The sequence below is a fragment of the Myodes glareolus genome, chromosome 4 (genome assembly GCF_982192425.1).
Source record: "Myodes glareolus chromosome 4, mMyoGla1.1, whole genome shotgun sequence".
NCBI lineage: Eukaryota > Metazoa > Chordata > Mammalia > Rodentia > Cricetidae > Myodes > Myodes glareolus.
Window position 1 is genome coordinate 32,634,333 of NC_142029.1, and position 16,256 is coordinate 32,650,588.

The 16,256-nt window shown below is 41.6% G+C and overlaps 1 protein-coding gene across 4 annotated transcripts in view; it reads right to left on the reverse strand.

The window, feature by feature from the left end:
• Positions 1-16,256, reverse strand: part of Unc13c (unc-13 homolog C) — a 445,873-nt gene that overhangs the window by 247,572 nt on the left and 182,045 nt on the right. For all 4 annotated transcript variants that reach the window (XM_087905372.1, XM_087905373.1, XM_087905375.1 and 1 more), the window contains 3 exons: positions 14,896-15,115; positions 3,172-3,399; positions 772-913 (listed from right to left, as the gene is read on the reverse strand). In XM_087905372.1, coding sequence (XP_087761498.1) covers positions 772-913; positions 3,172-3,399; positions 14,896-15,115 — 590 coding nt within the window. The remainder of the gene's footprint in view (positions 1-771; positions 914-3,171; positions 3,400-14,895; positions 15,116-16,256) is intronic.

The window sequence follows — 16,256 nt, forward strand, 5'->3', positions numbered from 1 at the left end:
GGATTCTCTAAACCAATTTCTGAACACTTTCTCATTGGCCCATATTCAAGGAAATAACAACAAAACCCCACACCTCACTTGTTAAACACTTAAACAGATCCAGGATGGCTTACTTAGCAGGTAAAGGAGATGCTACAGACTTAGGCTCCTCAGTGCCTTTGTACCAGATAATAACTAAAAATTTCCCACCCCCTAAAAGAATTATAGAAAGAAAAGAATCTTGGACAGAAAAACGATTTCTTGCTGTTAGGTGTAAGATGTTAGAGTTGATAAATAAATGTCCTCTTAGAGAGTGAAAAGTCATGAAGTTGTCGCCAGCCATTTCCTGTGAGTGGTCTACTCTCATTTCCACCAGCATGGGTGGGCCAGAGGTGCCCAAAGATCTCTCCTGTCCTTGGTCGCAAATCTTCAGAGGTAGTGCAGTGCTTGTCCAGCTCATGGCTTCCTCGCTCTGAGGAGTCCCATCCCAAGCCACAGACTACACAGTAGACCATGTCCACCCTCCCTCCAGTGCCACTCCTCTGTGGGCCTTTGTGTGCACACCTTCACGCACTTCACAAAAGCAAACAAAACATGCTTCCCCACTGCAGGTTTCCCTGAGCTCCGCCTAATGTTTGGCTGTGAGCAAAGCACTAAGTTAAAATTCTAGTTCCTCTTTTTAACATTTCTGCATGGGACTAAAACACAGGCTTCTTTAGCCTTCATCAGCCTGTCTTGAGGTCATTCTCAAACACCCTTTGTCCCTGTGATAGCTTGAGAGCGCGTACTTACAAGTAAAACCGCTCATCCCACACTGGATTCAAGTTTCCAAAGATGGTTTTTGTTCTTCTTTTATTTTTACCAACTTGAACGGTCACATAAGGGTCACTGGATCCAGTTTTGTCTTTTGCCTGCAAGCCTTGTGCAGAAACCACTGAAATGAATCAGAAATAACTGACAATGCTTCCAGAAACAAAACAGTTAGAGAAAATATTTTCTGTCAGTTTGTCCCGGGCTTACAGATTCATCTTGATCACTCTCATGCTTGCAACCCACAAGCCACCAGCAACATCTATAACAGAATATGCACATTGACTTAACTGTCTTTGTCCTTTCTCCTGTTGAGCACTGACCACTGTGTGTGCCTACCACTTTCCCCTTGTCCATCTGTTGACAGATATTAGACGCTGGGAACTGTGCTGCAGGTAGGACAGAATAAGGCTATTTTCTTAAGATTGTGGTTTCATTTCTTTGGGGGTATATACTCCATAGTGGATCTATTGGAGAACACGGTAATTCCATTTTGAGTTTTTATAGGACTCTTGTTGTTCTGCACAATAGTGGTATTAATTTATATCCATCCCCCATTCTAATGCATGAGGAAGTAGCTCGCTGTGGAGGTCTGAACTTCCTGATAATCAGTGATATTGAACTTTTTTTCATGTACTGTTAGCTAAGTATAAATCTCATTTTGATAAATGTTGACTCAAATCTTTGGTTAAGATGTTAATCAGAAATTCATAACTAAACACTGTAGCTTCCCACAACATACATGATCTTTGACAACACTGTGTTAAGTGAAAGGACCTGATACAAAATGATGTCATTCCTAAAGCAAGACTACCACCACAGCACCGTGTGCAAAAGCTGTTGAGGTCTGAAAGAAAGATAACAAGATAACACAGTGTGTGTATGTGTGTATATATATATACACACATTTATTTATGATTTCCTAGGAGGAGCATATTTCAAGAGACATGTCACATATCAAAGCAACCAGAGCAAATGCCATGCACCTCACCCTTGAAACACAGAATGGGTGGCACAAGCTTTCAGGACAAAGTGAAGTGATGCCACATACTTTGTGAATTAGCTAGCTAGATTTAACCACTCTGAACTCTATTCATATTTCAAAACTCCCTGCTGTACATGACTAGAAACATAGACTAATAGCTGTAAATTTTAAAAAAATCAAGAAAATATCCAATGATAAGAAGTATTAATATGCATGTGTTGACTCAGGTTATGATATGGGATTCCCCTCTGTATGGTATTAATACCATTGGAGAATAAGGAAACTGCCTTGGCCTGTTGATAGGGCAGAACTTAGGTAGGCGGGAAAAACTAAACTGAATGCTGGGAGAAAGGAGGCAGAGTCAGGAAACCATGTAGCCTCGCTGGAGATAGACACAGGAACTTTACTTGCTAAGCCACAGCCACGTGGCAACACACAGATGAATAGAAACGGGTTAAATTATGGAGTAAGAGTTATCCAATAAGAAGCTAGAGCAATGGGCCAAGCAGTGATTTAAATAATATGGTTTCTGTGTAATTATTTCGGGACTGAACAGCCAGGAACCAAGGCCTCCTCCAACAAGGTTACATGCACCAAATGCAAAAAATTGTTCAGCAAAATTCAAACGTATGTGATTTTAAAATTTAATGGATTTGGTATGACTATAGATTAGTGTAATCTAATGAAGAAAGTTATCTTTATTTTATTATATAACAAAATGAAAGTTACGATTGCTGTTTCTGATTTGGCTTGTTTTACATATATGGGTGTTTTCCCAGCATGTATGTATGTATGCCACATGTGTTCAGTGCTCATAGAGGTGAGAAATGGTATCAGAGCCTCTGTAACTGGAGTTATAGGTGGTTGTGAGGTTCAGTAAGTACTGGGAATTGAACTCAGGTGCCCTGCAAGAGCAGCAAGTGCTCATAAGCACCAACCCATCTCTCCAGCAACAATGTGTGTGTACTATCATGCAAAGACCAACTTTAGAGTTTAACCTAAAGAACTTAAACCATCATTGGTCTTTACTTTAGGATCAGGTGGATGAGTGTGTAGTTAGCTATTGAAATGATTCTCCTTAAAGGAGCACATTAAAACCGGCCCTCAGTGAGGAGATCATCGATCCCACTGGCATTATTTGGTAGGAGGCAATTGAAAAGCTTATTTTTGAAATCTTTAAGGTATTGATGAGTAAAGTAGGAGAACACAGACTGAAATTATTCTAATTATCTTCACATATTTGAGAAAATTGAAGTAACTGGTAGATTTGTCAACATTGACAAGATTTAAAAAAAAAAACAATTAGTTTACCTGTAATTTTATTTTTACTAATGGTAGTTCCTGAAACACATAAACAGCCTCTATATGAAATAAAACACTTCAGAAATGCATTCTACCTGTAATGGTTATTTTTGCTGACCATTTAGAAGTTCCATCCAGCACGCTCTGCTTGGCAGCCTTTGTGTACTGCACAAAATCCTCCTTGGAGATCTGGAACATTTCCTGAATGACTTCAAACACCTCTGGCCTATTTCTTTCCCTTATCTTCATTCTTTCTTTCATGGCTGTGATGATGGTCAGGGTCTTGTCCTCGGCACCATGTTTGGAGCTCTTCTCTGCTGCTCCTGCAATAGAAAATCAGAGGCTGTGTGGCCATACAGGGGTCACTCTGTGACGATTCAAAAGGAGAGGCATGAGTAGCCGAGATGTAGTTTTCAGGCGCTGGGACAGATATTCCATCAAATATCAGGAGAATGAATCACTGCACTGAGAACAATTAGTGCTTATTAGTGCTTATTGGCAACTGAGTGAACTTCTGTCACCCATACAACCACAATACTGGGATAAATAACGAGTTCTATAAGTAATTGCATTTAAAGAAATTCAAAATAACACGGATGCATGAAATCAGTCAGGTGTGTCACACAACACATGTACGTGTTCAATGACTCTAAACGAAACAAAACTAGATTGGATGTTAGGGGTACATTTCCCTGGGAAACCAATAAGCCAGAGCTCGTCCAGTTTATTCTGAGTGATTGAATCCACTTTCTGGGTATTCTGTGCTTCCCAAATGCCTCTGGCCATGGAGCATTCCCCAAACACCATGTCTATGGCTCACAGCTTCTGCACACATCACAGGTACCCTCACTGCTGGGTGTGACCTCCTGGTATGTGAGTGTGTACATGTGTGCACATGCCTATGTCATGGCACTCATGGAGATGTCAGAGTCAGGTCCTGGGGATTGAACTTGCACTGACAGTGTTGGTGGAAAAGTACCTTTATCTGCTCTGCCGTCTGAGTCACCAGCCCTCAAAACGTCTTTAAATGAGAAGATTAGAAGAGAATGCATCCCACTTTTAAAGACCTTTTCAAATACCCTAGTCATCTGTTACAACATGCCCTCGAACAGCTGCATATCTGTAAATTATGTGCCATTAAGTAATTAAGCATGTTTGTAATTTACCAGTAACAGCTTGACTACATAGTGTATAATTCTTACTTAGTAAAATATAGTTAGGTTGGGCGGTGTGGCTGCACTAACTAACAGGCATATTTGGCTTCCAGTATTGAAATGTTCCTTAAGTGTCTGAGATGGGTAGAAAACACCTACAAGTTTCAAGGTGGCTGGAGAAATCTGCCTAGTGAGTTACACTAAGACTTCCAAAGGGATAGGAGCAGCATTAAGAGGCTCATCTCCCACCCTCATACCCCAAAGGTTAAGGTCATGGCCACTGGTTAGTCCAGAGCCTCTGGGAGAGAATTCTCCAGTCCCGTGATGTGAAGGGCCCTAGACTTAAGCTTCTAAATTCAGAAGGGGTCTAGCTGCGTGCCATTCACACAGCAAATGCCCACAGCAGCAGCAACTGCCAGATTCAAAGCTAAGATGCCAAGAGAGCTCTTGTCCCAAGGTGTCAAATCTCTGACAATTAACTTTGAAATCTCTCGCACCTCTTCCTTTGATGCTCGCATTGTGTTTCTGCTTGAGTATGTACGGAACAGTCAGACCCGGGAACTGAGACTGCCAATTTGGGGAGGGAAGGCTGACAGACACTTATGCTTAAGCCCCTTATCTGTCGTTTCCAGAGAAGATATGTAGCTTTGAAATTTTTCTGTGTTTACATTTTGTTTCTGAAGACCTTCCATCGGCGTTTCAGACACGAATTCCTAATTAATTTGGCAGCTGATCTGCAAGCCCTTCCCATGGCTCTATTGTTCATCAGACCCACGTCTTAATTTTCCAATCAGACTGTTTTCTTTAAATTGCTGCAATTTGTCACAAGTTTCCAGTCCCTTGGGCTTGTTCTGTTTATTTCAAAGTAATCAGTGATAACCGCAGATAAGCATTTTATGCAAGTCTTTCAAAGTCCTCAGGTCTCTCCCTGCAGCAGTGATCTGGCAGTAGCTGAGATCAGAGGAAATGCACCACCGCAAGCTCCATCACCGGTGAGGCGCTGCCCAGATGCAGCCTTCACCGCCCCCTTTCAGACCACTGGGCAGACAGATGGGGCAGTGTGGTCACACACAACACAGCAGGTAGAGAAGTCAGCTTAGACAGAAGCGAGCATCCTCCAATCAGTGAGAGTTCAACCTGACACAGGAGGACTCGTAGGGAAACGTGCTCCTTTCTTCATAATTCCACAGGACTATCAACCAGAACCTCTCATTTTCTTCATTTTTTTAAAACCTACTATTTGAATGATGTAAGTTTTGATGTGAAATTCATAACTTTCTATTTCACAATTTAGTATTTTTCCAAATAAGCATGTCAGACTGCCTCTCTCTCCCCCATCTCTTTTCCTCATCATTTCTTTTATTCCAGCACTGTTCATGTATATATTCTTGTGTGCTTATATATTTATTTATATTACACACACACACACACACACACACACACAACACTTCAACATTCTTGGTTCCCAGCAACAGGTGTCTTAAACAGGTCTTCCCTCCTCAGGTCTCTCACCTCAGTACCCCATCTTCTACTCTCAGAACATAGTTTTAGTTTATCCTTAGCAGAAAATATAATCCTCTAACATCTAACAGTCATGCTGTCTGTCCTTCACTTCAGAAAACAAAGGCGACAAGCCCCGTCTGTAACATTAGCACCTTCATATGATATAACCACTGTCACCTGGTAACCACTCAACTGCCCCTTGTGTGTTTACCACTTACATGTGACCCACTTCACCTGTGTGGATGTCTGCATCCCTAGCTGGTAGAGCAAATGCTCTATTAAAGGTATAGTCTAGCATCCAGCACACGGTATAGACGATAGCATGTGCTTACTAGATACAGAAGCCACACATATTCTTGAAAGAATTAAAGGAAAAAGGACAATCGTAATCAATTCAACAAATCACCCTCTTCTTGCAGACTATGCCATGGGCCATAATACTGGAGGGAGTACTTCCCTCTATGCAAAATAATTGAAGGGCTGAAGAATACAGTTATGAAGTGAAAACACCTGGCCCATGGTTTCCAATTAGGAATTCACAGAAAACAAGGCCTGTGTGCCTGTCATCAGAAAGTCGAGCCTGCTTAGCCTGAACTTCAGGGCCTACACAGCACATCAGACAGTTGGGACAACATAAAGGCTTGCATCTCACTACATACAGAAGCAATGAGTTAAGATCAACACAAGGGCACGCTTCCAGCTGCACACGGAAGCAACAGGCTAAGATCGCTTGGCAATAAAGTGCAAGGGCATGTAGCTAGCAATGTTTGGGGTAAAGGAGACAGCCTGGGGTAAGCCTCCACCTACCAGTTACTAGCGAATGTGTTCTGAATGCTTGTGCCCCACAAATGCCAGCACTGAGGCCTAACCACCAATGTGACAGGATGTGTCACATTGTGTGACCAATGTGTCAGGATGTAGAGGTGGCGATGGTTTCAGGATTAATAGGAAAGTGCTGAGGGCCAAGCCCTGGTGAATGGAACTTAGTGCCCTTATAGAAGAGGGCAAGGCAGTGCCTTTCCCCTTATCCTTGTGGAGCACAGAAAATCAGTAATTGGCAATGGAACAAATGTGTGTGTGGGGACTGGGGTTTGATTCAGTGAGAAGTGAAGTTCTGATATTCAGCATCCATCTAGAGTATGGTAATTTGCTATAGAGTTCCAAATGGACCAGAATAGAGGCATGGCATGAATTCTCCTCCCCTCCACTCTTCTCCCCTCCCCTTCCCTCCCTCTCCTGTCTCCCCCCTACTTTTTTCCTCCCTTCTCTTCCTCCTCCCTGCTCTTCTTCCCTTCCTCCCTCCTTTCCTTTTTCCTCCTTCCTTTTTAGACAGGGTCTTATTTCCCAGGCTGACCTTGAATTTGCTATGTAGCTGATGATGCTCGTGAACTCTGATCCTCCTATCTCTGCATCCTGGGTTCTGGTGAGCACATCATGCCATGCTTGGTTTCATGAAGCACAAGGTACTGTGCCTTTGGACTTTGATTATTGCTAAGCAAGCATTCTACCAACTGACCTTCACCCCAACCCTCACAGTTACTTCTTCCCCCTAACCCTTAGTCATCTCGTCCATAAGCAAAAGGGAACAATGGTAGTATCTCTTTTAAGGAGATTAGGTGCTCACATGCACCTAATTAGGTGAGGACTAAGCAAGTAGGTAGAGTAATAAATAGTGAGAGTTATCATCACCTAATGATGATTAAGTGTGGGATTTTAGAAAGTCAAACAGGCAGAGATCAGAGCCATCTATCAAAGCATTTCATCCTAACAAGGAATTTCAGGACTTTGAGCTCCGAAATTACCGTGAGCACCCACGAACAGTGCCGTATCCATCATCATTCAAGGGCTACTGTTTCTATCGCTGTTAGCCAGTTGGGGGCAATACAGGGCGTAAAGACAAATGGCACTAACGTCCAAAGACACTGGGAAAATCAGTGTGTTTGTTTGATAGTGTTTAGACCCGCAGAAGCCCTTACATGCACTCGAGGTTAGTAGACCTAGGTAGCAATGGGTTAACACCGGAGGAAAGTGCATAGAGTTTCGGGACTGAGGCGTGTGAGCACCGCTTTTGCTCTATGCGGTTTCTAGCATAGAAACGTGTCTTTCCCGGTGACATCTTGTGGGTGGTCCTCTTTGGATGCCTGTTTTCTTTCCAGGGAATCCTGTAGGTGGGCACAGAGTTGACATCTTCCCACCCTTCCCATCAGCTGCTTTATATCTGAGATAACCCCAGCCCTCCTTCCTTCACATGCCCTCGGTCTCTTCATGGAACAGACCCATGACTCCCCCAGAGACCACCTCCTCCTCGGAGACTCAAAGCTTTGTAACCCACGGTTCTTGCAAACAAAGGCCTGGATAGCTGGAGGAGCTGTGGTGTGATGGAGCATCTCTCCCATCCCTGTAGGTGGTTCCGTGAGGAAAATGGGGACATGTGGGCTCTCCCCCTCTTACAGAAGTGATTTGACTGTCAGTGGATCTGCCTCCAAATCCAAGCCAAACCCCCAAGTTCCCCTGCTGTGCTGGCTCTGCCTATTCAGACCCCACTGCAGTCAAGCATCCCTATCAGCAAATACAATCTTCTAAGATGAGTTTGAGAAATGTGTTCACTAAAAAAATAAAAAATCCGGATGAGTTACTGTATTTCACAGGTATTTTCTGAAATTTCCTGGTTAGTCTAGAGTAACAAAAATATCTTAATGACTTAAACCAATAATTTTAAAATATATTCAATTTTTAGATATGTCAAGGAATACTTAAGGGAGAGATTAAAGAAGTAAAGATGCATTTTATTTTTTTTAAATAATCATATATAGTTTCCTCACATCCTATTTAGAAATTAAAGAAAATAGAACAACACATGAAATATTTTAAACACGGATTTCTTTCTGCTTAGTTTCTCCCTTAAATAACCTCTGACACCCAGGAAGTTAGCTGTGCACACAGTTCACACTGCCGTGGGAAGCTGCCTGGAGTCCCACTGCCCCTCCATGATGTCTCCCTGCGGGATCTAAACGTGCTCCCAGGCTATCATCTCTGACCTTGTTCCCCTGTGTCACACTGTAATGAGATGGGCAGGTTTTTTATTATTGTGTCTAAGCACAGACAAAAACAAGGTCACTAGCCAAAGTACCAGGAGCAAGTGTGGGTACTCTGATGAGGGGCCACTGTTTCTTTAGGAAGTAGAATTATCACTTCCTCTCTAGCCTGCAGTTCTTCAAGATGTTGTGGGTGGCTTGGGTTTGTTTTTATTTATAGGTTCTTTTAAGGCCACTATATAATGGGCTAGATATCATTATGACATTTTAAGGTTTAGTGTGTGTGTGTGTGTGTGTGTGTGTGTATTGTGTGAGTATGCGAATGCAGCTACCCCCAGAGGCCAGAAGAGGGTGTCAGCTTTCCTGGAGCTGGAGTTATGGGCTGTTAGGAGCCACTCTGGGTATTAGGAACCAAGCTCAGATCTTTTGCAAGAGCAGTGAGTGTTCTTAACCACCAAGCCATCTTAACTTGACATCTTTAAACTATGTGTTTATGTGGCTCCTTCCCCTCATCTCTGCCATCTTCTTTTCCCCCATCTCTGCTTGGAGCCTCCCTCTTTCAGACTCCTTTGCTTGTTTATATTCTCTTTGCCCGACCCCATTCTCCCTCATCACTTATCACTCCCCTTTTTTGGTCTCCTTTCTAGATTTTTGGACTTTACTCTCACTTCCAACTGTTTGCATGTATTCATCAGAGGCTAGGATCTGCATAGCGGGGAGGAGAGGACTCTCAGATTTTTCTAGTCTCTGCTGCTCCACTTTTGTTGTTGATTCCATACATACAGTACAGTCTGTTCCGAGGTTCAGACACCATCAACTAAACTCAGAAAGCAGAACCCCGGGGAGTCTGAGGAATGCTCTCCACATTCTTCTCCATAAAGTCAAGTGCTTTGAAATAATGGGCTCTACAAAAGACTAGAAGAATCTGTCCTCCAGCCAGGGCCCATGGCGACCACAGTCTCCTTGTTCACAAGGAACTGGCAGCTGCTGCCTTCACCGTGGTGGGGCTGAAGAGCACACACAAGCCCTGAGCTCTGTGCATAGCCCAGCTCAGGGATGCAGCTGCTGCATGGGACCGAAGAGCAGCAATTCTCCTTTCGTTCCAGTTCTGTCCACCACAAACATAGCCACTGTTTCTGGGATAGCACTGAAGGCTAAGCTGGAAGTGTAGCCAGCTGGGCCTGTTGCCCACTTACTCTTTGTGATGTCTGGCTAGGTCTGGGGTGGAGGCTAGACTACTGTGAAAGCGTTGTAAACCAGGAAATGAAAGTTTGTGAGATTTATTGATTTTTTTTTTCTTCAGGGAAATAGACTTTCCATCTAAAGTTTTTCTCAATGTTGTCACCTCTTCTCTTTTCCCAAACTTTTTTCTAGATCCTAGGACAAATTCAGCAACATACAATTCTGCAAGGATACTTCTATGTGTCTTAATCTTGACACAGAATCATGACCGTGCCATGATGCTTCTGTTGACTTCATAAGCATATGATGATGCTTCTGTTGACTTTTTCTTTCCTGCTTTAAGGAAGGTGTGTAAGCTATTTATTTTGTGGGGGAAGTGAAAATTATGAATCCTAGATAATTTTCTTATAAACTATTCATAAAGAAAGCTTACAGATTATCTATTTGTTTTTTAAATCACCTTTTATTACAAAAGGCTTGACGCTTTATGTCCATCCATCCAAGTGCCAATCAGACAAGCTTCACTAAATTGTTCAGGTGTCCACGTACATACGCATACACTTGTGTGCTCTCTCTGTTGTCTCTCTCTCTCCCTCTCCCTCTTTCCCTCCCTCCCTCCCTTCTTCCCTCTCCCCATTCAGTTCTTGACAGGACACAGGACTCTCTGAACTCAGTAGTCTACTGGGCTCTTCAATCTACTCATCTGGTGTCTCCAACTGTGTATGGTTGTACAGAAAGATGATCATTCAGTCATTTCAGGCTACTTAAAAGTTTATGTGTATGAGTGTTTAGCCTGTATGTTTATATGTATGCCGTATATGTATCTGGTGCCCACAGGGGTCAGAGGGTATCAGGTAGCCTGGCACTGTAGTTATAGATGACTACGAGACACCATGTGGGTGCTGGAACCCAAACCTGGGTCCTCTGCAAGAACAGTCACCATGTAATAACACCAAGCCATCCCTCTAGTGCCCCCGTCTTCTGCCCAACTGCTTTTCATAGTCGTTTTTGTGCCTTTATCCATTGTTTATCCCACATTTATTAAGCATATCTGGGGCTTACATGTGTGTTAAGTTATAGAGAAGTAAATATTATTTACTTTCTTCCAAGACTAAATTTCCTACCCAAGGGGGATGCCCAATATATTCAACCTATCTGATGGTTTCAAAATATCGTGGCTGCAAACGTCGGTAATGGAATCACAGAAGGAGAGAAATCAATATCCCATTTGCAAACAACAGAAATGGCCGGGTCTTATTAATGCTGCAAATTTAAAGGGGCTTGTATTAGGACACAGAAGCGTGACATAGCATCAGTCAGGGAGAGAGGACATACCTCACAAGACCTGCTTGCTGAATACTTATAACAGATTCTCTGACCTAATGTGATATTTGGACTTCTAAAGAATTAAGATGGACTAAACACATCTTTTGTGGGACTCTGGGGCTACTTAGTTTAGAATCCCAGCATTATGTAGAGATTCTTGTTGCTTTTATATTTGCATCTTTTCTACATTGTGGGAACAATCAAAGAAAATACTTTAAACCAGGCAGAAAGGTTCACACCTGTAATCTTGGCACTTGGAAGGCAAACACCAGAACAACTGAACACCAACTTCTTCGTTGAAACAACAAAGAGACATTTCTTAAGAAATGGCCACTGACTTAGGAGGGAGAATTTCACGTTCTCTTGCTAGTTCTTATGATAAGCTGTGATGCTAAACACATATATTTGCAGAACTTCATTACGATCATTGTGGAAATGTTGATTTTATGGAAATATTAGACAGGGTTATTAAAGAAGTGATGCCCACATCTACCCTGATCATTATAAGATATTTTTGATTCTTCTAACTTTTCTAGTTTACATATAAGTTCATAATTTTTTAAATAGATACGAAGGGCTTTGTACTAACTCACAATTTCAGGTTACAGCCCTCTCCATCACAGAAGGGAAGTCACAGCACTTTCAGTCAAGAGCAGAGAGAAATGAATACACAAAAGCATGGCTCCCACCTTACTTGAAAATGTTCAGTTAAATTTCTCTACTCTTACACAGTTCATGGTTCCCTGCCTAGGGAATGGTGCTGCCTGTTGTGGGATGACCTCTCCCACATTAGTTACCCCAAAACATATACACATGATGGATAGATTTAATTATGAACTTGACATAGCCTAGAATGTCATGGAAGAGAGTCTTGATGAATTATCTGTGTTAGGTTGGCCTTGGGTATGTCTTTGGGGTATTGTCTTAATTAATATAAGCTTTTCTTAATGAATAAATTCAGTGACAATTTTAATTATATTATTTACTCAATATCAAATATGAAATACTGATTTAAAAATAGAAACAGAATATAGAAATTTTTCTAGAGTTTAATGGATGGGGCAATTCCTACTCTGAAAGACAAAAAAGAAGTACCATTTTTTTTGGGGGGCATGATCCAAACTACTTTATTTTCTAATAAATTTCAATACTTTCTATATATGTGACTTTTATGATATTCTTATTTATCAAAATGTCTGTTTATAATTTATTTTTAAACACAGAGATTAAATTTTAAAGATTTTATTCTTAATTTTATGTATATGTTTATTTGTGCATGTTTGTGTGTGTGTGTGTGTGTGTGTATGTGTGTGTGTGCATGTGCACACACATGAGCACTGTGCCCATGGAGGTCAGAAGAGGTTGGAGCTGGAGTTACAGATGGTTGTGAGCCACCTAGTGTGGATGCTTGGAGCCAAACTCATATACTCTGGAAAAGCAGAACATTTTCTTAACTGCTAAGTCATCTCTCTGATGTGGGATTCCCCTCTCTATGCTGTGAATATCATTGGTTAATAAAGAAACTGTCTTGGTCTGTTGATAGGGCAGAACTTAGGTTGGGGAAAACTAAACTGAATGCTGGGAGAAAAGAGACAGAGTCAGAGAGAAGCCATGTAGCCCTGCCAGAGACAGACAGACAGAACTTTATCCGGTAAGCTACAGACACGTGGTGCTACACAGAATAAAAAAAAATGGGTTAAATTAATACGTAAGAATTAGTCAATAAGAAGCTAGAGCTAATGGGCCAAGCAGTATTTTAAATAATATAGTTTCTGTGTGGTTATTTCAGGACTGAGCAGTTAAGAACAAAACAAGTGGCCTCCCTCTAACAACATCTCTCCATTCCCAATATTAAATTTTAATTGAATAATAATATTTTGTAATTAAATTAAATGAATAATATTGAAGAATTCCCTCTTTTAAGCGATCATTTCTAATCCCCTTTTCAAAGGAGTTGTGCTTAGCAATTCACACCTATAACCCCAGCACATAAGATACGGAGGCAGGAGAATAGGAAATTCAAGGTCATCCTCAGTTACATAGTGACTTCCAAGCCAGCCTTGGTAGCATGAGAGACTGCCTCAAAGTTTATTTTACAAGTGGGTGAGAAACAAAAAGTTTTGTTACATGTGTTACAAGTGAATTATTTATCCTTAACATTGCTTTAGTCTGATCAGATTGTGTCGAGGGAAAGTATAAGAGTAAGCTCCATGTTCATTACTGACTGCAGCTAGCCAGCTGTCACCAAAGCCCTGAACAGCCTGACACTTCTGCTTCATTCAATTCCAGGCAATCCAAGAACCTTACCCCAACTGCATTCATATAATAAAACAAGTAGAGGGAACAGACAATATGTTGCCATGAAAAGGCATTGTATTACAAACCAATACTCATACATAAATAGATATCTTTGGTAAAGTTTGTCAAAGAGAATTCCCAAATAACATTCAGGGGTATAGAGCCCACTTATACACAGCCGAGAGTACAGAGGGCAGATATTTCTGGATCTGCTATCTGATAAAATTTTTAGCAACAAAAATTTAAGATGAATAGTAATAAACATCACAGCGAATTGTGTCTATCCAGAGGTATCAAAGGATAAAGAGCCTATCATCTTATGGCCTAGAGTGTAACTAGAGACAACATAGACTATTTCATGTAGCCTTCTCAATAAATCTCTGGAATAAATTTTATTAGCCATAGTCATTCACTTCATTAAAACAAATGTGTGTGAAATTAAGAAAACACCACTGGGATCATATGCCTGGCTGCATTTACCTTTAACATTCGAAAACAGGAGCCCCGTTTCCAACATCCATGCAGGTGGTGTAGAAGAATACCCCATCAGGGAGCAACAGAATTAGAAAAGCATCACATAGGTCTAATGTCAGAAGTGTATCCTGACCGCAGCTTAGGTAACATTCTATCTGGTCACATCACACAGAACTATTAGCAGAACAGACTGGAGGTCACTTTGAGGGTCTACTCTAGCTGAGGATACTGATGCTCTTTCAGCATGACAACTCCCTCTAAGGATTCCAGCGCTGTCTAATTCCCAGTTCAATCCTGTGGGGATGCCTTAGTTAGTTTTCCTTGTCTGCTTGACACCATCTAGAGTCACTTGGGGGAAAGGAAACTTCTGAAGAATTGCCTGAATCATCTTGGTTTATGGACATATTATTGGTGAGGGACTGTGTTCATGGTTAGCTGATATAGGAGTGCCAAGACCACTTTGGGTGGCGCTGTTCCCTAGGCAGGTGCTCCTAGGCTTTCTAGAAAAGCTAGCTGTGCATAACCCAGGGAGTGAGCCAAAAAGCCACATTCCTCTTTGCTTTCTGCTTCGGGTCCTATTTGAATTCCCATCCTTATTTCCCTTAATGATAGACTGTGATCTTCAAGGCAAACTAAACCCTGTCTTCTCCATGTTTGGTTAGAGTGTTTTATCACAAGAGAGAAGAGAACAGGAGTGGAGGATAAACCATCAACTCCTTGACTAGATGGGCCATCAGCATCTCTCTGTATATGTGGGAGGAGAAAGTGCATGCAGTATGTTGATGACCAGGGGTGTGGCGGTCTAGGGTAAAGACACACAGCTGGTTTCCTCAGCCTGAGCACTCACTTTGCAGGCAGTCGGCGTTGAGGAGGTCCTGGCACTTCTCGTGACATTTGACCCCGCACTCCAGGCACTTCATGCCTTGCCTCGCGATGCCCCAGAGCAGCCCTTCACACTCGTAGCAATAGGTGGGCGTGGTAGCGGTCCAGACCTCAAAGTTGTGTGGGGTGGTAGAAGAAATGGGGTAGATCAACGCCTGCAAGGTCTTCTTGAAGACGTGCATTTTCTGTGAGGAGGAGAGAAGAAGCGAGGCAAAGCAAGTCAGGGAATTGGGGAGATCTCAACACAAAACAGACCATTTTACCCGAACTTGCGATTTTGTGAAAGAGAACCTTTGATTTTGATGTAAGTAATTCTGTTTGCTTATTATTCTGTTTTAAGATCCAATTTGGTTATTTTAACTAAAGAGACCCCAGTAGTCCTCCAGACTGGATGTGGTTCTGCTCTCACACAGGTTCTTCCATAGCTCCCCATGGCACTAACCACCTGCTCATGACTATATCACTATAGCACAAACTCAAGGAGGATACTAATTTACACGACTAACCTTACCAGCTCATAGTAAAATTATTACGTATATGGATGGCATTCTTGATGCTAGCCACGACCCTCTAGAAATATTTCCATGCCACTTCAGATTCTATCCAGACCTTTCTTTCCTGACTGGGGGACATTGCTAATATTTCACTCTTCAAACAATGCTTTATGCAATTTGTTCTGCAAAGAATGGTTTTCAACACACATTACATAGAAACATTTTTTTTAAATCACCAATTCTTAAGAAAAGTCTTGCTGTAGATAAAAGTTAAATCTGATTGGTACTGTCCAGGCAGGTGATTATAATAGCCATTGGTGAATCACAAAAATTCACTGAACAATTAGCCAGAGTGATTTAATAAAAGTACATAATACTTAAATAGATTTCTTTGGGTAATGGCTTGTTGCTAATCTATTTTAAAACTTCGAAACTTTTACAACAGACATTACATTCTAAAAGACATGTGTTTTCAAATTATAATAAATCACATGCCCCATAAAATAATTTATCAACTGGAGAGACACTGAAATCAATACTAAACATTACACAGTTACGGTTCTTTTTCTCTGAGCTAGGCATGGTTCGATGCTTGCCCTTCCAGTGTTTTATCGATGTAAGAGTAGGAAAACAATAATATTATTTTTATATTGCTTAACAGATAAGGCCATTTTTAGTGTGTTCAGACAGCCCTTTGACTCTCTAAAGGGGAGTAAGAACTATCTGTGTTTTAAAAAGCTTTGAAGAGTAAATGGGCTTCTCAGACCCTACACAAGTATTGGGTTGAAAAATCTCCGTACTGAGAAACTGAGGTGTCCCTTTAGCATGTTAT